At 46.2% G+C, this 24408-nt stretch overlaps 1 protein-coding gene across 5 annotated transcripts; it reads right to left on the reverse strand.

Moving 5' to 3' along the window:
- Positions 1 to 1938: 1938 nt before the first annotated feature.
- On the reverse strand, positions 1939 to 23988 carry Tcaf2 (TRPM8 channel associated factor 2). 5 transcript variants are annotated; one of them, XM_040291320.2, is made up of 9 exons: positions 22166 to 23986; positions 19405 to 20041; positions 7919 to 8910; positions 7550 to 7647; positions 6358 to 6571; positions 5775 to 6014; positions 4851 to 4934; positions 4597 to 4685; positions 1939 to 3011 (listed from the first exon to the last, which is right to left on the reverse strand). In XM_040291320.2, the coding sequence occupies exons 2-9, from the start codon at positions 20025 to 20027 to the stop codon at positions 2757 to 2759; spliced, it is 2595 nt and encodes an 864-aa protein (XP_040147254.2). In that variant the 5' UTR covers positions 20028 to 20041; positions 22166 to 23986; the 3' UTR covers positions 1939 to 2756. The 5 variants fall into 5 exon arrangements, with proteins under 5 accessions (XP_040147254.2, XP_040147253.2, XP_077896817.1 ...); XM_040291319.2 differs by having other exon boundaries at positions 4597 to 4934; positions 19405 to 20038; XM_078040691.1 differs by having other exon boundaries at positions 4597 to 4934; positions 22055 to 23986.
- Positions 23989 to 24408: the final 420 nt, after the last annotated feature.

The following is a 24408-nucleotide window of genomic DNA, read 5'->3' on the forward strand; positions in this document are numbered from 1 at the left end:
ATACCTAAGTCCTGTACCCATCGTGACTGGGCAAAAATATATGATTTAAGGAAAAGCAGAAGAATAAGCCCCCAAATTAGACAAACTAGATTCAGTGTCTATCTACTTGTTCTCCTAATTTTTCCATACTTAGAAATGTAAAATTATAGAAATAAACCTCTCAGGAATCATGGATTATCTCTACCATAAGCAGCTGATTAATTTTTATGTATTCAGGAAAATCTGTTGAATATTGAAGAAACAATTGACTATGAACTTAAAAAGAGAGTCAAAACCTCCTCTCTGTAAGACAGAGAAGGAAACACAGGGCTCTGACTCCTCCGAGAGAGAGGGTGGAGGGACAGGTTGGGTATTGTCTTTGTCACTCAGGCAACCTCTGAGCCCAGCATTATCCATCCATTCATCCACCCTAACATCCCTCCCAGAATAATGGTTCTGGAGTTGAATTGCCTGGGTCTCAACTCTTCTCTGTGCAAAGCTGGATGACCTGAGAGAAGACTAACCACATGCTGAGGCAAGCAGAAAATCAGACAACTGTATCTTCTGGAGGTTAGATGATAGTTAATCAAAATTTAAGAGTGAACGTGAGAATGATCAGAACTTTGTGGAACGTCGTTTCATCTATTTATCCAGACAAATTTCTGTATAAACTGTAAATCTTTCATGAAGGATAAATTTCACAATTTTTCACTGCTGTGGGATTCAGACAATCTTCTGCTTATTGCCTCTGGAGCTTCAGAGAAGTTATTTAACATTCCCAAGGGTCAGTTTTCTGATCCATGAAATGGGGATGATGATAGCAGCTACCCCAAGGGTCTGTTGGATAATGTGATCATGCATTGAAACACTTCACACAGTGCTGGGGACACATTCACTGGTTGTTTTAGTCAGCTTTTATTTGTTTGTTTGTTTGTTTATTTATTTTCTGTTGTGACTGAAAGACCTGACCAGAACAATTTCAAAGGCAGAAAAGATAATTTGGAGACTCATGGTTTCAGAGGCCTCAGTCCATGGAAAGCTGGCTCCATTCCTTGGGGCTCAAGGTGAGGCCGAACATCATGGTGGAAGAGTTTGGCAGAGGGAACTGTCTCTCATGATGATCAGGAAGCACAGAGAGACACTCCACTTGCCAGATTCAAAATATATACTCCAAATCCATGTCCCAGTGCCCACCTCCTCCAGCCACATTCTACCCACCTCAGTTACCACTCGGTTAATCCCCCTCAGGGGATCAATTCACTGATTGGGTTAAGAGGCCCATAATCCAATTATTTCCTCTCTGACCCTTTTTGCATTTTCTCACCTGTGAGATTTTGGGAGACACCTCACACCCAAACCACAACTGGCCATGTGTCAGGGGCCACTACTGTTCTTTCACTTAACAAGTCTTTCATGAGCACCTTTCATATGCAAAGCACTGGGCAGAGGACCCTACGGAAATGCAGGGAAGGTATCCTAGACCTGAGGAAGTGAGCTGAGGGGATTCAGAGGAGACTTTCTCTGGGTTAGTTCTCCTCTACTCTCAGCAGAGCTTATGAAATGATTTATGAAACAAACAAAAACATGCTTGAGAAAATGGGTAGGCAAACCAAACACACATTAATCCTGGAGGCAAATCTCTAATTAGAAGCCTTCCTAACCAAAGAGTTAGGATAGGTCAGACTGACATTTAGGAAAGCTCTGCGGGTGCTGGGTTGTGGGTTAACTGAGGATTTGTTCTGCTATCCCCGGGGCATCTTGTTTCAGAGTGAAGACAACTATGTCTGTGGGCTTCACCATCAAGACAGTGCCTTGATTCCTGGGTAATCAGAGGAGTCAGAGACCTGTTTTATGCTAAGAACAAAAGGAAATGTGGCAGAGATTGCTAATGTGACATTTGTCTTTGGTATAAAATAAAAAGTATCATAAGATTAACTAACTCAGAAGACCAAACACCAATAGCTCTGTACCATTTATTAGAGTGGACGCCATTTTTCTTTGGGTTAGTTATACCTGAGAATCCATCCAGAGGTGGGAGAAATAAGTGTAGGCTGGGTTCAGATAACAGCAATAATCCTTACGGAGACCACGTCGGGGAGCAACTTTGATATTCTCTAAATGTCTTTCTACAAGAACGGAAGGCTAACCTCATGGGGGGTCGACACCAACGTGTGATTCAGTGCTCGGAATGTCCACACTACACTGGATTGACAGACCACTGTGTGACAGCAAGAAAGCAAAGTCCACCCCTACATTTGCAGAATGTGATTGTGCACAAACATGGCCACAATTATCCAGTAGGAGCCAGTAGGAAGGCATTGAACCAAGCAGCTTAGAACTCTCAGCACGCCACCACCTGTCTCTCTTGCTATTAGAAAGCTTCTCAAAGCACAAAGAATTGGGGCCTTGGTTGGGGACAGCAGGTTTGAAGGCACGATATCAGGTTCTCATGGGAAACCCTGGTCTTTGGAACTACTGGTGGAAAATAGATGCCTCAGGATGGCAAGGGGAACCCTCTGCTGGAGCTGATGGTTAAGTGAGGCTGCTGCTGAGCATGGAAATAGGAGGAAAAAAAAACCAAAGAACAGAAAAAACAAAAACACAGGTACATTCCTGAGGAAGCTGGTTCAGCTTTGGCTTCTGACCTTGACCACCATCTGGAAGGCAGGCTGGGAAGCAGGACCCTCTGTAAGACACTGGGAGATTCCAGCCACACGGTGGTTCTGGGGTTGGCGGAGTGACAGTTCCTCGTGTCCCTCCTGGCTGCTACATGCCCTTTACCTCCTGGTGCCACTGTATATGCTCATGGGGTTTTCCTGCCAACAGGGCAGGCAGGCCAGGCTATCAGCCACTTCCCGCTGGACAGGCCAGCCCCAGGCCTCAAAGAAAGGAACCAGGTTCTTCTGCACTGTTTCAGAGAACTTCTTCACCCACAGATTCATCTTGCTCACGTTGTCTTTGGGGAGGCCAGAGAAGGTCTGGTACGCAGCAAAGAGCTGGGTGAAGGGCTCCCAGCCGAAGGCCTCTTGGAGCTGGAAGAGAAAGAAGGGCAGGTGGGGTCAGGTTCACCAGGGAACTGCAGCTCGGGGGCTGCCAGGTCCATCTCACAGCCATTGGTCCCCTTCATTGTCGGTGTCCCTCCTATGGCTTCCCCTCCCCACTCTGCCCCCACACAGAAACACAGCCTGTGAGTCCATTCTGCTTCTCAGCCAAGAAACTGTACCCCATGAACCTAGTGGAGGGGCTCAGGGGAAACTTAGTATGTGTAAAGTGGTGAATATTCAGTAAGCTACAGTAACTGTCATTATTTTTGATAAAGAATTTAATGTCCCAGGTCTTCATATCAGGATAGATGGATCTAGACTGAGATGAGGGAGACTATTGCATCCTACACAGTTGGAGGCCTGGGACCCCAAAAGCGGGTGACCTCCAACACGTTCCAGACGTGGTGATCGTCCTTATTTTTTAATCAGCCACCTCGGGACTGTGACTATCGCCAGGTACCATAGTACTGTGTGCAACACTGTCTTTGGGACACAAAAGGAAATATTTAGGCATTTTGCAAGGGGCTCCAAATGAGAGTGACTCCTATTTTATAGAGGGGTGAAGATGACAGAAATTTGGAATTAGCAGGGATCTGGGAGTTTCCCAGTGCCACCCCCATTTGATGGATGGGAATTCTCTGAATCTGGAGTGTACAAGTCCAAGGACAGATGACCCTCGAGTGGGGCCTCTCTCACAGTCTCCCTCCTGTGGCCTCATGATTGCTCCTCTGTTCTTGCTGCACTGGCCTGACAGTCCTCCTGCCTGTGGCTTATTAATTGATGCATCAATCAATACAACAGGATTAAACATATAACACTTGTGAGGTATCTATGGTGTGCCAGACATTGTGACAGGAAAAAGTGGTGGAGAGCTCATATCCCACTAGAGGGCACAGATCAGTGGGACAGACAGTTATTGGCAGTGGCTCTGACAGCTTGAAAACATCAAATCTAAAAGCAGGGTTTGGGGATGGGGGACAGGGACCTCTGCTTATGCCATAGAAAACAGATTTGCTCAGTGACTTTGCTCTTCTCCTACGGATTTGACTGGTTATTTATATATTTAAAAATGATTTTGGCTCCAGTGAGTGAAGGAAGACTGAGAAGCTTGTTAGCATCTCTTTCTCCTCCAAAGTCTCCTTGTGATGCAGGTAGGTACCCTGTCAAGAGCCCCTGCTGTCTAAGGGATGGACACTCACTGGACCCATACAACTGAGGAGAGGAAAACCAGCACAACAAACACCTTGGTGAACATCTGTTAGGGGACCATGGACAGAACTCGTGGGTAGAAGAGCTGTGATCCAGTCTCAGGAAAAGTCTAACCCAGAGCTTCTGCTATTAACCAAGATGCTGTGTAATGGAGATAAATCAGCTGCTGACCCTGCCAGGATACATTTCCTTTCCTCTTATGCGTGACAACAGAGGTCACTCTCTCACCGCACAGGGTACAGCCTGAGAAGCACCACTGTCCAGGACGGGTGGGGTCAGGAGGAGTCGGAGAACTCCTGGGAGCCTGGAAGCTCTAAGAGTGAGGAGTCAGGAAGCTCCAAATCCCTGAATTTCTGCTCAGTACCTGTAGATATGTTTCCAGAGCTGTCCACACATTCCAGTCACTCAGCGGGGCTCCCTTTCCCACATGTGCCTTGATTCTCTTCTCTCGTTCTGCGGGGTTCAGAGCAGGGTGGGCCCGAGCCCTGGGGATCCCCAGGACTGTCTCATGCACATAGACTGACCAGAGGTTGCAGGTGGCCTCGGTGGTGTGGGGAGGGAACTCCCACCCAGGTCGCTGCTGGTTGTGGCCCAGCTCGTGGATGGCTCCCCACAGACCTGTGCTTCTGATGACTGTCTCATCAATGAGCTCCTTCACGGACTCCAGGTGGCACATGATGGGGTACCCTGAGTGCATCCAGCCTGGGAATATAGAAGAAAGAGACGGAGCATGACCGTGAGGTCCACGCCACCCTCCTCTCTTCACTTCTGCACACGATGGAACTTTCTGGTGCTGGTTGGGAATTAGATAGCTTTTCTAAAGTCTGTGCTCCCCTTCCCAGCCTCTCCCACCCTCCGCTTTGCCCTTCTCCTAGCTCTGGTCCTGAGTAGTAGGGATATATTTTACACAATTGTCCTTGGTAGAACTCAATGCTTCATATTTTGTGCAACTATATAACATCATGTCCTGTGTCTGGCTGGATCGGAGATCCTGGAGGCTAAGTCAGTGTCGGCTTTTCTTCCCCTGTGTAAAAAAAACTGGTGTCCAGATTTTTACTCTATGATAGAAGTAGTGTCATCCTTTTTAAAAGTTAAAAATATTGAAATCCAAATAAATTCTCTCCATGTGGGAAACAGAATGTCTAAAAATTTCTCCTTCTGGTCCTCTTTGCTCTAAACCATTCAATACGTAATACAAACCCCTTCACTCATTTCCCCTCTTCATGTGAATTCTCACTTAGGTTTGAAAAAAAAAGATCATTGCGCATGTTCTCCTTGAAATGACCCTCACCGACACCTGGGAACTCCTAGCACTAAGTTTCTGACGTTGTTCTACCAATCTGTGTCATCTCACCTTGTAAGATGTCCATTTCCCTTTTTTTAAAAGTCAACATTTTTCATCCCCATCAAGGTCTGGGTCTTTTATGTGTTCGTCCCTTTTAGTTTACTAATCGATTTATACTTTCCACATCTTGGGGATTAGAGACAAAATAACAAACAAATGATGTCCACTGACCTGGCACTTTCTCCCAGGACACTCACCAGCTGAGATCTGCACGTCAGCCACAATCCTCTCAGGTCTGCGGAAAGGGAAAGGCTGGGCCGCCAGCCGGGATACAGACTGCATCATCTCATCCCAGAGGTGGAGCGCAGGCGCGGGGTCCCCCAGGGCCTGGAGGTTTGCAGTGGGCACTGTCAGGATGATGTTGTCTGTGGCCAGCTCTCCCCAGGGAGCCGGGTTCTCCTGGACACAGCTCCTCCACTCCTCCAGGGATGTCTTACCTGGGAACACATAACATGTACCTGCGACCCTCCACCCCAACTTCCCTTGGAGGTGAAAAATACAACTTGAACTCCTGGAGAAAAACACTGAGATAATGAACCACTGTCATGAAGGCCAACAGCCTTCATGAAGGGGAAGGACCAGCTTCCAGACCCTCTCTGTTTCTGCCCTGAAGTCTCCGTGGACACACAGGTGGGCGGTATCTACAGTCTCCATGTTTACCTCTAATAGTTCTCCCTCCTTCTCTCCCCTGACCTTCCTCCCTCGCCCCTCCAGCAACCTGCCCATAGTCACCATGGCACCCACAGCGACCATTCTTCCCCAAATGCCCATCCCACTTACCCAGCTTGTAGTACGGGGCAGGCACAGCCCCCTTGATGGTGACAGACACAGGGCCAAGTTGGCTGCCCTTGGGAACGATGACATAGAGGAGGCCACCCCAGAGGCAGGAGACTGACCGTTGGGTCCTGTCCATGCAGCACTGGTGAGTCACCACAGGGGCTCGGGAGAGCTTCTTAGCCTTGCTCAGGTCATCCGTGTGGCAGCCAACCTGAACCTGGACAGGCAAGTCCACCATGTGTGAGGGGGAACTAGAGTTCCTATGACACAGGTGTGGGGCTGCCCAAGGGGCTGTGTGGACAGAAGCTGTTAGACACCAATCTCTGACTTCCCTTTTCCATGAGTGATGCATGGAAACCTGTGAAATTGTTATCACTCCAAAGCCATAGGAACTAAGATACTTATAATAAATTTTTCAGGTTCCATAGTAGATTTCCATCAGACCTGAGTATGTGAGGCATCAGACATAGCCCCAAGGCTGGGTGGAGAAGGGGCTTTTGGTGTCCTCTGACCAGGCAGGGTCCTAAGCAGCATGGAGATTCTGATGCGGGAATGAACCCTGGGATCCTACTCTGTCCCTTGGAAGCAGAGAGGAGGCTCAGTTGGAAGTGGAGAAATCTGGCCTGGGGTTGGGGGTGGGGTGCAAAGGATCGTTCCTCTCTTTTTTGTGCAAAGCTCTGCTTCTTGCTTGGTCTGGACGCCTTGGTTGCTTTTCTTAGGATTGATGGAAGTGAACTCCAGAGAGGACACTGACAAAAAAGAGACCCTCACTGTGGTGGGAAGTGACTCAGATGAGAGGCAGAATTTAAACTTGGAATGTAGGGCCTATATTTGTGGATGACTGGATCAAGCCAATTCTTTTGGTGGTCAAGGTAGAGAGGTAAAATTGAGAGAGGCCTGTATTATCTGGGAAATGGGTGAGTGGCAATGTGATATAGGTGCTTCTCCTCCTCCACATGCTCGTTTTCCAGTAAGTTAATCACGTGTAGAAAGCAGAAGGCTGAGTGGTGAGCTCCAGACTTGATATTAGCAGCAGGGACCTCAGTCACTCCTGTAGGCTCCCTGAAATCTGGCTGTTTCATCTGTGAAATCTAAGAGGGGCAAAACAGTCCTTCCCTGTGCAGTTCCGGGAACTGAATCAAGAGAGAGGGTGAGGAGGAGGCAATTGGGGAGGTGCTGATGTGGGGGTCCCTACCTTCAGGCCAGCAGAGGCTGCAGCCGCAGGCAGGGAGATTTCTGCATTTTGTCCTTCCAGGAGGTAGAGCCCGGTGCTCACCCAGGAGTCCTCATGGCCTGACAAGTGAAAGAGGAGGCTGAGTTGTTTGTTCCACAGGACTCCAACTTTACCTGCAGCCTCCCAGCCTCTCTATGGGTCCAGTTCTCCCAGGATGATTCACCTCTCCCAAGGCTTAATGAAACCCCTAACTCCTGTCTTCTTGCAAGTACCTGATAAAGCACAGAGCCAGCTTTCCTGAGGTTCAGGACCTGCAAGGTCCCGTGAAGTGAGCCCAGCCCACCTGCCCCCTGGTCTAGGATGCCCTGGCCCTCTCTGTCCACGCCATACCTGGGTTAGTCCCATTGATCTCCACAGTGATGGGGTCTGCTGAAGCCTGCATCCTGGAGGGGCAGGTCTGTGTGCCGAGGCCCTGAGCCAGTTGGGAGCAGTCGGTCCCAGAGTGTGCCAACTCTGTGGCCAGACAGAGCATGGTGGCCTCACAGGAGTCACGGGCCACCGGCTTTTCCTTGCTCACAGCTGGGAGGCCTGCCTGTTGCAGCGTCTTCCTCAGGAGCCGGTGTAAGGAGGCATAAGTAGGAACCCCCTGGGCAGGAATCTGGAGGAAGGCTGCCCCATCTACTCCCAGCTTTGCCAAGTGGCTCTTTTCCAGGTTCTCAGTACCGTGGTTCAACACAGTCCGGAACTCGGACATTGCCTTACGGAAGTGGTAGCTCCTCATCTCAGGAGTGGGGACAGGGAAACAGCCTGGGCTGAGAGTCCGAGGCAGGATACTGAGGCCAAAGCAGTTGAGGATGACATTGCCAGGGAAAGCAGCCAAGGCAGAGCGGCCTGGGTTCTGGGAGGCCCACCACCAGGCCTGACCTCCGATCAGCAGTCCCCCACCCTCGGCCACAAACTCCTGGAGCTCCTTGGCCTCTTTGTCACTGTAAGCCTTGCAGCAGTACACACATAAGTCACTGGTCAGATGGGACTCCAACCTGCACTGCAGGCTGTGCTTCAATAGTAGGGCATGCAGATCTTTTAGACTTGGGTTCACCCCAATTTTGCCCTTCTGGTCTCTGGCCAGCCAGCGCACAGCATTGAGCAGAAAAAGCTCCATCTTGGGAGTGCAGAGCATGCCCTCATGGGCAGCCACAACCACCCGGCCACGGCCATAGTGGGCAGCTGCCAGGAAGCAGTTGAGGGAGGCATCCAGCCCCAGAGGGAAGGCCAAGGCCCCGTGCACCAATAGCTGTGAGGGGACTCCCCCTGTCTGGATGTCCAGCTCCGAGATCCCTTCCAGGAGCTGCTGCTGGTCCTGCCTAAGCTGCTGCCCACACCTGGGAGAGACATGGGAGACAGAGGGACACAGTCTGTTAAAGAACCACCAACAAGAGCTCCCTAAACAGAGAAAGAGAACATGGCTCCTTCAGATTCTCCTTCTTACCAACAGCATTGAGGATGTTAGCATGGAATACAATTTGTTCCATCAATTTCTAGACATACTCTTTCACTTGTTACAACTGATGGCATATCACTGCTTAATTGGCAGTGTTTGTTCTTCCTTAGTGACACATAAAATGCTGGTGCTTGTTTCAGTTGTTGTTGTCATTGATGAAACAGTGGAGAGGGAGATGGTGGCCTTATTTGCACATCTGAAGATCCACATTCTCCAAATAAAAAACCTGGGAATTCTTCCAATTTTGTTGGCTAAAGTATTAAATATTCTGACTTGAATTTCATATTTTTTAAAATTATTAGACATATAAAAAGTTTGGAAAACTAGTCTGTTTAGAGAAGGCAGTCCTACTTATGAATTTCCTAGGGCTTATTTTCTGCAAAGCAGAGCTATACAACACAACAAATTGCTCTCTCCATGAGACTAAGTGGAGATTGGAACACCTCGGAGGTTTGATTTATATAAACATTCATTTAAGAAGTCTATTTAAATCTGATGGTAGTATTCATGACTTTTTACTAAATGTGGTCAAATGTAATGAATTCAAAGAAGTTTTGTATTTCAAGAGTTTTTTCTTTAAAATGAATTTGTATATACAGTAAATGTCAAACCATAGGAGATTGGTTCAATATATTATGGTTAACCAAACACAGCAGACTGAATGATAATTAAAATATTTTAGATGATATTGGCTTAATGGGAAGTAAAAACTAGATTCCAGGATACTATTCACTAAATAAGTAAACTCCTGAAAAAACAATACTAAAAACCATAAAACAGACATAGAAATGGTATCCAAATGATAGTTATCAAACATCTTCAGTGGTCATCTTGCCTAGTGGGTTATAAGTCATCTTAATCATCTTTAAAAACTTTGTTGTCTTGATTTTTTAAAAAATCAATACATCAATTTCATAATAAAATCAAATGTCATTTTTAAAGGAAATATTTTACTCATTTAAAAAGCAAAACATTACTTTTAAAAATACTTCTTGTACAGATAGTTTATCCTTAATTTCTTTTCAGCATGAAAATATAAAGGATCATATCTTACTTTTGTTATTACATTTTTAATCATGCAGATGTTGTAAGGATACAGGCATCAGTTTTGCTCCTGCCTCCCTCCCCATCAGACTCAATTCTAATTTGGGGGGTAATGACACTGAGCTACAAGACTTGATAATAAAACATTCTACTCCAAGAGTTCTTTTGGCTCCTGACAGGCCCCTGCAAATCTCAACAAATGGTAGAAAACTCCCAACATGGCAAGCAGCAGTTAAACATTAATCACCCAGAGGTTCACACCCTTGGGTTGGAAACACACCCAGCCACTATTATCCAGTGAGAGGGTCCCAGCTTGGGCTCTGGATTTTGACAGGTTAGGGTGTGATCCTGCATCCTCTCTTGGCAGAACAGCCCCATGAAAAGTACTGTCAGAGTCTCCATTGACTCATTTACTCCTGAGAATATTAAATAAACACTTGTAATTTGGCTAAGGTAGTCCCTAATACACAGTAAATCTTTAATGGGCTAGTGATTATTTAGCGTACATAAATACATAAGGAACATTTACCTGATGATTAGGAAGTTTACACATGATAAACAGAGACCTTAATTCTATTGCTATGGGTTCAATTCATTGGTTGAAACCCAAACCCCCCAGTTCTCTCCAAATTCATTGGTTGAAACCCTAACCCCCCCCCTCTCCCAGTACCTCAGAATGAGAACTTACTGGAAACAGGATCATAGTAAAGTTAGGATAAAGTCACAGCAAAATAGAGTGGGTCCCTAATACAATATAACTAGTGTTCTTTTAAAGAGGAAGACCTGGGTACAAACAGGCACTAAGGAAAACACTGTGAAGACGAAGGCAGAGATGAGAGTGGTGCTCCCAAGAACCCAGAAAGGCCAAAGACTTCCAGCCCCACATCACATGCTGGGAGGGAATCATGGAATAGATTCTTCCTCAAGGCACTCGGAAGGGACCAACCCTGGTGAAGCCAGGTCCTTGGGTTTCTGTTTCCAGAACCTATGACAGGACACATTTCTAGAGTTAAGCCACTGGTTCTTTGTCACATATAGCAGCCCTAGGAAACTAATACAGTCCTTGGCCAGGGCTTAGCCAAGCATAGCATCAACATAAAAACCTTCTATGTTCTATGTATTTTTCATTGATTTATCAGACTTGGTGGACCGAATGCGCCTCATCTCACACAATCTCTACCTGGGAGCTCTCTATGTTTATGAATCACATTGAAAACAGAACTATGAAAACAGAACCGTGCTTCTCTTAACCTGGAAATCCTTGGACAAAGACCTCCCTACTGAATTAGGACTTAGTGAGGGTAGATACTATATAATTTTCAAGAGGTTCATACACATTTACTTTTAAACGAGCAGCTTCCAATATGCTGTAGACGAAGTAGATTACACCACGCGTGAGCATAAGAGCTGTTGATGATATGAGGCTAACTTCCCCACCACCCTCCACCCCTGTCTTGGGGTCAAAGCAGCCAGTATCTGCCTGTGAAAATGAAAGTCAACTCACTCCACGGTTTGCCTCAGTTATGCAAACAGGTCATGCCCTTGGGGATAAGATGGGAGAGGATCTCTAGTTGGTCCCTGCCCTTGGTAGACAAAGCTGGGGTGTGCAGAGAACAACTCCCTTAAGGAGTTCAGTGCCTTTCAAGATGGATTTGAAGTTAAGGAACCTGCTGGGTCAGTCCAGAGGCCTATGACCAAGATTACTGGCAGAAAAGTCCACTAAAAACCTCCATAGAGACTTCCTTATGGGGGAGAAATAGGAACAGTTTGGGAGTTTAGAGTCCTGCTCCATTGGTCAGCTCCTGATGTTGTTTGAAACTCAGCCCTGTGGCACCACATGCCACAACCCAGAGTTAATTAATTCAGGGCTAATGCTAGGACAACAGGCCGCTCTTTCTGTTATAGTGGTTTGGGATATGCAATCATTCATATATTTTCACTAATTTATTTGCAAATATATGTTCATCTCTATTGCTTCACCCACCAAGCAGTGAGAATAAAGCAATGAATACAACCGGCAAGTTCTATGCATAGCAGGAACTATATATTTCGGTTGGCTAGACAGGCACTAGCAAGTGAACAGGTGAAGTACTTACAGCTTGTGAGAATGAAATTCTAGGGAATAAATGGAGAAATGTGGGCAAGAAAAATTGGAAAGATTGTCCTCGTTTTAATTGGGCTGTTGGTGGAGATTCCTCTGAGGAGGGTATTTGAGTTGAAACTGAATAAGCAGAATAAATTCTTCTTTAAAAATCTGAGAGAGCATCCAAAATAGGAAGAGGAATTCACAAACCGATTTCCTTGATATTGAACTACCACTGGTCTGTCTATATTTCTTTCTTTTGAATAACTCTATTCCAAATATCGTGATACCTTATTAAACAGGAAATCTAATGTTATCTATTGGGTTTTTGAATTAAGGCAATATGTTGGCTAGCTTTTTGTGGCTGTAACCAAAATATCTGACAAGAACTGTTTAAATGAGGTAAAGTTTACTTTGGCTCATAGTTAAAGATGTTCCTTCCATGGATTGGTGACTCCATTGTTCTGGGCCTGCGGTAAGGGCAGAACAACATGGCGGAAGGGTGTGGTAGAGATAAGCTTCTCAGCTCCTGGTAGCCAGAAAGCAGAGTGAGCAAGAAAGGCACCAGGGAAATATCAACCCCCAAGGAACACCCCCAGGGACCTACTTTCTCCAGCCACATCCTACCTGCCTATGGTCACCACCTAGCGACTCCATTCAAATTATTAGTCCATGAAATGGATTAACCATTCACTAGATTACAGCTCTCAAAATCTAATAATTTCAACCATGAACATTCTTGCACAAAACACAGGAGAGTTTGTGGGACACCACAAATCCAAATGATAAAAGAAAGAGATCTAAATACTTTAAGGATGTATAGGGATGAGTGCATCATTTATAGCCTTCTTCCCTTAAAATAGCACCCACTGAAAATACATAAATATTCCACAAAAAGGAAATAGTTATATAAGTTGGTGTAACTTATGTTATAACTAAAAATTCTCATTAAAAAGATTATTTGTAAAAGCAAAATTGTTCTTAAACAGAATATAAAGTACAAGTATGTAATCATAACTAGTTAAAATGATACATAAAGATAGATGATTTAGAATGTTCAGTTCCTTTAATGTCATATTGGGTTTTTTTAAATAAAATAATTAACAAATAACAAAAACCAGCAATGTGGAAAATTAGTTTCATACACTGTCACCTGAGCAGTCACCACACTTCTGTCGGTCACATGAGTACAGACCTAAATTAAACACTCCCAGTGCCCAGAAGAGTGTGTGGATGTCACAGACAGTCATATATTTTACAGGAATGAAAGAATGGATGCCAGGTGCTAGAAAGCAGGGAAAACTGGAGTGTTGTGAAAATTCATTTCTGTTTTCTTTTTGTTGCACAAACAATGAAAGCAACACAAATGATATTGGGTCAAAGAAAGATATCCTAATGTGACCTGGAGAGCATTTTCCTATAGTTTGAAAGTTGTAGGAAGGCAAAGAAGTAATGTAAAAAAATGTCTGCTTTTCAATTTATAAAATTTGGGGAGAACAAAAATGTTTGAAATAATCATTTTCAACTTATTACCATCAAGCATGTGTCCATATTTTATTATATTTTCTTCAAGTGTTTTGTTTTGTAACCTATATATACAATGTTTTAATGAATTTGTCACCAAATTTAACAGAGATTCATATCTTAATTTTGCCTACTGAATCATGAATATTTTCCTTTTCTTTTAAGAGGTTTTGAACACAATATTATGTGTTCAAACATATGCTGTAACTGTAGGATATACCATACATTATTAAAGAATCTATTATAGACACTTGTGTCTCTTCTAGTGCTTACTTAATAGTAAAAATATCAACATGTGTTCAGAAAAATTAGCCTCACAGCCCCCCTTTTCCTCCTGCCCAATCTTTTTCTTTCCTCCACCTCCTCTACTGAAAGCATTCCCTAATAAACTTTCTGCACCCTCATCTCTTGTGTCTGAGTTGGCCTCCTAGAAACCCAACCTGCAACAAGGGGAACTGGCAACGCCCAGCAAATTACACATGCTCTTCCCGTGTCACTCAGCAATCCCATTTCCAGTGATGTGGCAAAAACATGAAGATTTATCCACAGAGTATTCATTGCAGTATATTTGTAATAACAAAAAAGAAACCTGGAAAAATGAAAAACATACTGAAAAATGTCTGCCAATAAGGAATTTAGGAAGAAACAATATTATATCCATACAGTGTAGTATAGTAGAATATTTGGTGTATTTCTATATACTATTACAGAGCCAATCCACGCAATAATGTTGATTGAAAAAGTAAGGTGGAGGAAAAGGTACAGAGCATGTTATTATCTTATCCAAAAAAGGGTAGTGTGTTAATGTGTGTGCTTATAAGTAAAAAATAATGAAGTATTCATCCATAAAATTGGAGAGAATGGGAAGAAGAGAATTGTATGAAGGGGACAGGGACAGAATACAGGGACAGAAAATCAAGATATTTTTTGGATCCATAATTATTTTCGATATTTATAATACAAATTACAAAAACAATTTCAAAAAGAAAAATAGACAAATGAATTGATGTTTATATCCATCTAGTAGTATAACCACAAAGAGAAGGACTATTCTAAGGGACTTTAAAGGATGGTAATTTGACTTTATATATACCTAATACAATATAACATAAGGCAAAAAGCACTGAAAATAATCTCTGTAATCATATTAATAGTAGCAGTAGTGTTATTCAAATCATTGTTAGTGTTATTCAAATGTTGTAACTATATTGTGGGATAAAGCAAATGTATCATCATGTTGGTATTAGAGAAGTGGGATTTGTCACTATGGAGAAAAAAAGGGGGGAAACAAAAACAATATTGCTGAAATAATAAAAAATCCTTTAGAATGAGAAGTAGAATGAGAATTAGAATGAGAAGTATCCATATGAGCACTTGATGTATTTACCTTAAAAAAATTTCTTAGAAACAATGATGGACTCAGTAGCAATGAACATCCCTACAATCTAGATTGCGGTTTCTAAATACCGTTTCCCACTCAAAGAAACAAGGATGTCCAGAGAAATGTTTGATCCTGGGCCTAGACAAAGAAATGCGTAAGACAAGACCGGAACCTCATTATACTAAAAAGCAAGAAAGTTTATTAAGGCTGGGTCAAGACCACTCAGGAGTTCATTTGAATTGCCTCACTGTGACCAGACATAGGACAATTTTAGCATCAATCAATGTAAGAAATGAAACACATTGTGCTTCAGACACAATTGCAACATGGTAGGAAACAAAACACATTGGTGACCTTTGAAAGATATGAGGGAGTCAATTTGATATTCTGACAACTAGTTTCAAAATGAGAAAGCATAATAATTAGGCAGTTACCTTACCTTTCCTAGGCAAACTACAGCTCAGGGTAAGCGAATTATTAATGAATTTGTTTGATCTATAGAACTATTCTGAATATTACACAAAGGGAATACTAGAAGTTTGAAGTCACCACTTTATTATCCCTAATGAACTAAGTCTAAGCAAGGATCACTAATGACTGCTAACATAACAGTGAGGGAGAAAAACCATACATCATGTTCCACCCAGTGGATGTACACGTGCCAGCTACAGAGGGTCAGGCCACGACAAGGGCTCAGCCTCTGCATCAGGAGCTGGGTGTGAGGGGGACTTCTTCTTAAAGGGCCAGAGAAATACTTTAGGTTTCTGGGGACATGAGCTCTCTGCTACAATGACTCAAGTTGGCCACTGTAGCTTGAAAGCAACCACAGATAATTTGGAAATGAATGGACATGGCTCTGTTTAAAAACCAAACCCATTATTTCCAAAAATAGGGAACTGGGCCTTAGGCTTTGTCAATCCTCCTGTGGAATTTGGAGCTCACCTCTAATTTGTAGGAATGGAGAGGGAAAGGGGATATATCAAACACCACCACAGAGATGCTATCAGTAAAATTCAGACTGAAGGAAACTGTCGAGGACAGACTACCTGGTGTCTTAAAAAAAAAAATTAAAAGTTGGAAAGGAAAGTCATAGTTTTGTAAGAAACATTAAAGTTCTATCAAGGAATCAAAATATTTGGGCTTTATTTTAATACCAACGCTAACACATTTTGAAATGAATGGTGACATTAAGGGACTGTTCTTTCAGGTTTCATAATGGTGCCTTATGGTCATGTTTGTCAGAATTCATTTCCTTTTAGATACATAGTGAAATACAGATAGTGTGATACATATCTCCTGTTTGCTTCAAGGTAACATGAGGTGGACAGAGGTGGGGCTGTAGATAAAATGACCTTGACACTGAGTAGACTATTGTTGGGGTTGGGTAATGGGATTCAGTGCACTGTTCTGTACTTTTGACTCTGTTTGAAGTTTGCCAGAGTGAAGAACTTAAAAAGTTCACAAACATACCACAGATCCAGTAAGAAGAGATATATAATGTAGTGAAGATGAAGAGAAACAGGATTAGTTTTTTGAAAAGGAGAGTCCCTTAGAGCAATTAAGAGGAATTATGCTGATCTGATTTAATTTGTTTCTTTCTTCTTGTTAGAATCAACAACAAGTTGAAGCAAATCAAATCCACTCTAATGTCCCTGGTAATCCCATCACTTCCCCACCCCATTCCCCCCCCCACCCAGAAGGAAACAAATTCCCAGGGTGGCCGGGCTGGGGCTGAGACTCCAGGACACTGCTAGTTCCGAATGCAATATTAATACATCTCTTCTTAGTAGCAAAATCTTGATTATTTAAGGGATGCCATTTAAACGTATTCAAAGCCTCAGTATCCTTAGTAGCTATGGCTGGTCAGGTGATCTATTGTTGGCCACAAGATCTAGTTTGGGCCACTAGAACATAAATTATCCAAGGGACAAATGAACCATTGCTTTGAACTCCACAGCCTTGGACAGCTAGATTCCCCTGTGGGGTTTCTCTCAGTGCAAAGGTGCTGAAAGACAGGGCCACTTGCTGTGTTAACGGGCAAAGTCCATGCTAACTTGAAACCTATGGGTTCCCATAGCTTTGAGTTCAGATGCCTGCCGCCCTGGAGTGAAAGCCATGCCAGCTGCCTGGAGAAGGAAGAACACTGCACAAGTGACAGGTCTCCAATCAGGCCAGTCCCCACAGCCTCTGGCTTCCTGTTTATCTTGCAAAATTTTCTCACAATAAATCCCCCTTCGATGTGTTTCACTATAAATAAAGCATGGACGGGGTCGCTTCTTTCCTTTGTTAGAGATCCGACCCATCAGGTCCAATCCACTCATCAGGCCCCACTGTGAAACTGTTTTCCTGTGTGTGTGTTTTTTTTTTTTTTTTGTATTTTATGTCTTACTAATTATTTCAGACTTTTAATTTCTCAGTCAGCTCACACCTCAGTGCTGTTATCTGATCCCTCCTTGGGCAGGACAATAAATGGTCAGGGCTTCCAGAAAATAGGATTTTCTAAAGAAGACAGGCCAAGCAGGTACACCCAGTCTGGCTTATTATTGTTTGGGTGTAATTCCAGTGACTGAGTGAGTACTGGCCATCTTGTGCCTATCAGGATAAAAGCAACACTCCATGACAGGAGTCGGGAGAGACAGAGAGAGAACGAACGAACGGGAGACACGGGAGAGGCTCTGACACAGGTCTGGACTACCCACCTCCATAGACTTCACGTGGCATGAGAAAAATACTCCTTTATGGTTAATTCACTGTAGTCAGACTTTTGTTGTACATGGAAAAACACAGTCTCTAATATCTTGAACACAAAATATCCAAAATCAAATACCCAATCTCCTCTTCTTGAAATGTCCCATTTGGCAATACCTGCCTCTAAGTCACTCTGGCCAGACATTTCAATTGCTCTTTAACCCTCTTTCTCCTTATTCAGTCCACCTGCCAAGACTTCTGTGTCTTACCTTTGAAATGTACCCAACAAATGAACCACTTCCCAGTAGTTTAACTGCTACAACCTAACTGGTCTCCACCACCTCTCACAGCGTCTGTTTCAGGGGCCCCTTGATCCATCTCCTACTTCAACCTTTGCTTCCTATAGTCTGTGAACATTCAGGAAGAGGGTTCCTTTGGAAATAACAGTCACATCAAATCATTCCTCCATATGAATTCCAAGCTGCCTCTCCATCACCCTAGGAACATCTGTGGTTCTAGCTGTGGACAATCAGTTCTCAGATAGCCTCACCTCCTGTTGATCCAGCCTCTATTCACTCAGCTCCAATCATTCTGGCTCCCTTGATCTTCCTGGAATGCACCAAACTAGCTTAGGATTAGGTTTTTACCCTTGCTCCTTACACTCCCTCCTTCTGATTAGGTACCATCAAACCCTGGCTTAGCTGACTCATTTGCATTCCCCATAGACTCCAGATAATAATAGCCTGTACTCACCTCCTTGTCACATCAGGCTAGCTCTGTGCTCCAACTTTATTTATTTATTTATTTATTTATTTTGAGAGAGAGAGAGAGAGAGAGAGAGAGAGAGAGAGAGAGAGAGAGAGAGAACATATCTCTTTTGTAGATGGACACAACACAATGCCTTTTATTTTTTTTATGTGGTGCTGAGAATCAAACCCGGGTCCCACCTGTGCTAGGCGAGCACTCTACCACTAAGTCATAATCCCAGCCCCCAACTTTATTTTACCTTGTGGTTCTTATAAAAAGCTGATAGGGAACTTTCTATTTGGTTCCCTAATTGTCCAGTTCTTCAGTGGAATAAAGCTTCATAACAGCATGGTTTGACTGTTTGGATCTCTGCTAGACCTCTACTATACATGTGACGGACATCATTATCCAAAGTACATGTATGAAGAAACAAACTGGGTGTCATCCTAACTTTATATACAGAGATATGAAAAATTGTGGTATATATGTGTAATAAGAATTGTTGTGCATTCTGCTGTCATGTAATTAAAAAAATAAATAAATAAATAAAAATTAAAAAAAAAAGAATGAGGCCTGGCCCATAATAAAGAGCTCTGCAAACCACAGCTGATTCCTTGATTTAAGAGAAATTGATAAGCACTCTCTATGTGCCAGGCCCTGCACATGGAGAGGGACTCTAAGACAAGCTTTTCTATTAAGTGGGTACTGCTTTGGTCATAGGGGGACTGGTGGTGAGGAGCAACCCCTCTTGTGTCTTGGTGCATTTTGACTGTGCTCTTTTTGATTTGTGGTGGTTCCAAACCTAGGTGGAAAACCACTGGTCTTGAAATGGAAGCTCACTGGAGGTGAGGATATCGAGCCTATTGTTAAGCATGATTACATCCCTTAACTAGGGAAGACACACTCACCCGACATGCAGCGGGATCTTGGGCACCTTCTTGGAGACCTTGAAGTGGCTTCTGTCCCCATGGATGTCAGTGAAGTATACTCCAGCCATGCTAGTCACCTGGTTCCCGGGGAAGCTGGACAGCACCTTGTCACGGCCATGCTGACTGGCCCAATACCAGGCCTGGCCCCCGATCAGCAAGCCCCCTCCCTGTTTCACAAACTGGACCAGCCTCTCGGTCAAGCCATTATTGTAGGCACTGGTGCAGTAAACACCCAGGGCCTCTCTAGGCTCTGGCTCAATCTGGGCCTCAACCCCGGAGCCCTTCAGGAGGTTTACTAGTGATGCCAGGGATGGGTGCACTCCAATGGGAGCCCCAGGGGAGGAACGGAGCCAGCCCACTGCATTGAGGAGAAAGGGAGCCAAGCCCGCATGTAACAAGTAGCCTTCATGGGACATGACCACGAGGCGGCCTTGGCCATAGGAGGAGGCAGCGATGAGAACCTGGCCCCTGTCATTCACCATCACTGGGAAGGCGGCCTCTCCAATAAGAAGGAGCTCACTGGGGATGGGGCCTTTGGGGATATCCCAGCTGGTCACTCCATTCATGAGGGTCTCGAAAGCAGCATCAGGAGTTGGTGCCATGGTTCTACCAGCTGCTGCAGAGAAAAGCAAAGTCTCAGGTTGGTCAGAACAGATGGAGGAAGGAGTGAAGCAAAGAACTAAATTCATGCACCTGGCAATTTGTACTGGTTCCCCACTGTGGGCCACACATGTTCTCACACTAGGAGTAAATCCAGGGATAAAACAGAAAATGACCCCCAAACAGGACAATGAATAAACAGGAAGGCAAAGAGACATATAAAGCAGCATCAAATAATTCCTGTCATGAAAGTAAAGCATGACAGTGAGATATGGAGGGACTGGAGGATATTTCAGATTGGATGGCAGGAAGGACACGGATGAGAAGGTGGTATTAAAGCAAAAACCCACAAGGTGGCAGGGGCTGAGCATTACAGGCCTGGCCCCTGATCAGTGAGAGAAGCACCAGGGTAGCTGGAGAACCAGGGCAGGGAGGACCAGATCCAGCTCCTTCCTATGCCCCTCGGGTCAAGGCCAGGGTTAAGTTGATGTGCATTGATTGACTTACTTTTGATTTCCTTGGACAGAAAAGCCACATCACTTGCCAGAAACTGCATTGGTTCGGACAGCTTTGACTATATGAGCTGGAAATGCCTGTTGCTATATCTTATCTGCCTGGGGAGGTCCCTGTTTGGTATTCTGGAGTTTCTGGAGGTCTTTATAATTTGGTGTGCTCAACACTGAACTCATTACACTGTTCCCTTCAGAGCAGCGCCTTCTGGTAAGTTATTTGGGCTTGGTTTTCCACCTGTAAAACGAGAATCACATCCCTTGGAGGACGGTTTCTGAAGATGTGCACACATCTGGTATGCACAGTGAACACTGAGAAAACTCAATGCTCATCCTGCTTCTGCCCTCTCTAGTTTCCCCAAGCAACATGGGCAATGCAGTTGGTGCTTTGGGTGTCCCTGCTGTTTCCCTCACCCCACCTAGGGGCTCACCATGGGGACTTTCCTGTGCACTCAGATGCACAGGTTAACCCCACGTGTGGTTATGGACATTCTAGGTACCTTCACCCAGTGGAGGGAGCCATGGATACATTCCCAGAGTCTTTGAGGGGCATCTCACACCATCCCCTCAGATGGCCCCTAGAGGGACTGAGCTCCTCTGAACAGTGGCAAGAGCTCAGCCACAAGCCCTTACTGGGTTCCCTCCTTCCAGGTATCATTTTCCCCATTTCGTCACTGTGGCTTTCCGGGCTCTCTTCCCAAATAAACCACCAGCAGGCCAGTCCTTGCATCAGGTGTTGCTTTGAGGAAAGAACCTAAATCAGGTGTCAAACAACTTGAGCCCTCTGTCTCCAACCAGTTCCTTCCGCCAATCTTCTCCAATGTCAAGCCCTTTGGCTTACATTCATGTGTGAACTAAACCTGGTTCTAGTCCCCAGGTTGCATTCCAATCTATAATATTCTTCCTTAAAATGTCCAATAAGAACTCTCACATGGCATCCACTGCCCACGAGGTGAAGCTTGCTGTGTTTCACCCTTGATTTTAAGGCCTCCAGGTCTGGCACTCCATTGTTTATGAGACTTTTTTTTCCCCTTGTCACTGCCTTTCAGAAATTCTCTAGTAGGTTTGGCATCCCTGAGTGTGCCCTGCATTTCCTGTGGAAATCTCTCCCTCACTCCCTTTCCCATCTACCTCCTCTTTCATAGTATTGTTTCCAGGATAGTGAGAGCATGGGGTGATCTCAGCTTAGAGTTTAGGAGTGGGAAAGGACAGCAGCGAGAGATCAAGAAACTGGAGTTCAAGATCCTGTTAACTACCTGCGAAAACAAGCAGTCTTTCATTTCTCCCTCGTCTGACAGGAAAACACAAAACCCCAGATGAGTAATCGGTCCTGGAACGCAAACCCACTTAAAATGTGCTTGCACATGCGCAAGCCCCTCCGGGCACCGCAGGTAACACACACACATTTGTCTTAAGCTCAGAGAATACTGAAATATATTTTGATACAACTGGCAAATAGCAGTAGATTAATGAAAGTATATGGAAAAACCTAGACCTAAGAGAAGAGACATTTCACCCACTGGGAATAGTGTCCGGCTCCTTCTGGCTCCTTGGGGCGCACCCTTCCCGTGTCCCCCAGCGGCTCGGCCACCCGCCTGCACTCTAGGAGACAGTTGGACTGAAATACTCACACTTCTTCGCCCAGGTCGGGGTAGGCTGCAGCAGCAGAGGCGCAGTGGGGCTTTCCAGAGGCGGGGCTGTCCTGGGCCAGGGCGGTTCCAGGGTCCATCTGTTCCGACGTGGGGCTGTCCCGGGGCAGGGCTGTCCAAAGGCGTGGCTGTTCTGGGGCGGGGCTGTGTTGGGGGCTGTCCAGAGGCGGGGCAGTCTCAGGCGGGCTATCCTGAGGCGTGATTATCCAGAGACGAGGCTATCCTGGAGGCGGGCTGTGCTGCAGGGAGGCTGTCCAGAGGCGGGGCGTCCAGAGGCGGGCCTATCCTAGAGGTGGTCTGTGATGGGGGAGAGGGGCTGTCCAGAGGCGGGGATGTCCCGGTGGTGGGCCATCCAGAGATTGAGCCCTCTGATGGTCAGCCTTTAGCAGTGCAGGCTGTCCTTTTGCGGGCTGTTCAGAGGCGGTACTGTCCAGAGGGGTATCTGTCCAGAAATGACCTATCCAGAGGCGGAGCTGTCCAGCGGCGGGGCCATCCCGTGGCTGGGCTCTCCAGAAGTTGGGCAGTCCAGAGGCGGGGCTATCTAGAGGCGGGTCTACCCATAGGTGGGGCTATCCAGATGTGGGGCTAACCAGCGGAGAGGCTGCTTCAGGGGCGGGCTGTCCAGAGGCGGGGACTTCCTAGGGGCAGGTCTACCCAGAGGCGGGTCTGTCCAGAGGCGGGACTGTCCAGAGGCGGGTCTGTCCAGAGGTAGGTCTGTCCTGGGGCGGGTCTGTCCAGAGGCGGGTCTACCCAGAGGCGAGTCTGTCCAGAAAGGCGGGGCTATCTAGAGGCGGGGCTATCCTGGGGGCAGGCGACCCAGAGGCGGGTCTACCCAGAGGCGGGTCTGTCCAGAGACGGGTCTGTCCAGAGGCGGGTCTGTCCAGAGGCGGGTCTGTCCAGAGGCGGGACTGTCCAGAGGCGGGACTGTCTAGAGGCGGGTCTACCCAGAGGCGGGACTGTCTAGAGGCGGGTCTACCCAGAGAAGGGTCTGTCCTGGGGCGGGTCTGTCCATAGGCGGGTCTACCCAGAGGCGGGTCTGTCCAGAGGCGGGTCTGTCCAGAGAGGCGGGGCTATCTAGAGGCGGGGCTATCCTGGGGGCAGGCGACCCAGAGGCGGGTCTACCCAGAGGCGGGTCTGTCCAGAGGCGGGTCTGTCCAGAGGCGGGTCTACTCAGAGGCGGGTGTACCCAGAGGCGGATCTGTCCAGGGGCGGGACTGTCCATATGCAGCGCTGTTCCAGGGGCTGTCCAGAGGCGGGTCTACCCAGAGGCGGGTCTGTCCTGGGGCGGGTCTGTCCAGAGGCGGGTCTGTCCAGGGGCGGGACTGTCCAGGGGCGGGTCTGTCCAGAGGCGGGTCTACTCAGAGGCGGGTCTGTCCAGAGGCGGGTCTGTCCAGGGGCGGGACTGTCCATATGCAGCGCTGTTCCAGGGGCTGTGCAGAGGCGGGGTTACCCTGGGGTGGGGTCGGCCGTCCAGGAGCCAGGCTTTTCCAGAAGCGGGTTGTTAGGATGGCAGGTCTCACCTGGGGTGGGGTCGTTTTGATCCCTAGGGCGGGATCGTCACCGCACCGGAACCGAATCTCCGCCTGGCGGTTGCTCTCGCTCTGCAAGAGCGGTCGGCCTCACCTGGGACAGGGCATAAATACGCTGTCAAATTTGTGAGAAAAGTAAACTCCGAGTCTCCAAATGACCACATTCAGGGCGAACAGTCCCTTAACAACAGAGTCCTGTCGCGCGTCCACCGCGGCCAGCGTAGAACCTGACTCCCTTTCCTGGAACCTGGGAGCGACGTCACCCTCGCCCAAGGCCCCTGGGCGAGCACTGCCCTCTGGTGGTCAGCCCCCGGCAGTGCAGCCCCAGGGAGCTCCACCACCGCGAGCTACAACTGGCGTTTGGGTCTCCAAGTTTACCCAGAAACCGTGCCCAGAGATTGTGTTGCTAGGAAGGAAACATGACTGTGACGTCACCGAAACAGACACAGCTATGATTAGAGAAATAACCCTAAAGCTCTGGGGAGTCGGTGCATGAATCTCCACCCAGGAGGGGTCGGAAGTGGAGAGTTAAGAGGGAAGGGAACTGGGCGATTTGCCGCGATTCTGCTCTTGCACCGCTGTGCCTCGCGGATGCACTGTTTTTATTTTTACTATGCTTTGTTTGATTTTGTTTTTAGAGGGGGAGAGCAAACATACAGGAAGGAAGGTATGAATTGAGAATGATTACAGACAACA

The sequence above is a fragment of the Ictidomys tridecemlineatus genome, chromosome 2, assembly GCF_052094955.1.
Source record: "Ictidomys tridecemlineatus isolate mIctTri1 chromosome 2, mIctTri1.hap1, whole genome shotgun sequence".
Lineage (NCBI taxonomy): Eukaryota > Metazoa > Chordata > Mammalia > Rodentia > Sciuridae > Ictidomys > Ictidomys tridecemlineatus.

Bases quoted from the DNA above. Each gene is read 5' to 3' on its own strand.
- Tcaf2 (XM_040291319.2), bottom strand. From the start codon at position 20,027: ATGGCACCAACTCCTGATGCTGCTTTCGAGACCCTCATGAATGGAGTG. The intron at 7,648-7,918 runs GTATGGCGTGGA...TTCACTTGTCAG, and splicing joins GATCAATGGGACTAACCCAG to GCCATGAGGACTCCTGGGTG. The intron at 6,572-7,549 runs GTAGGGACCCCC...TTGCCTGTCCAG, and splicing joins CAGCCTCTGCTGGCCTGAAG to GTTCAGGTTGGCTGCCACAC.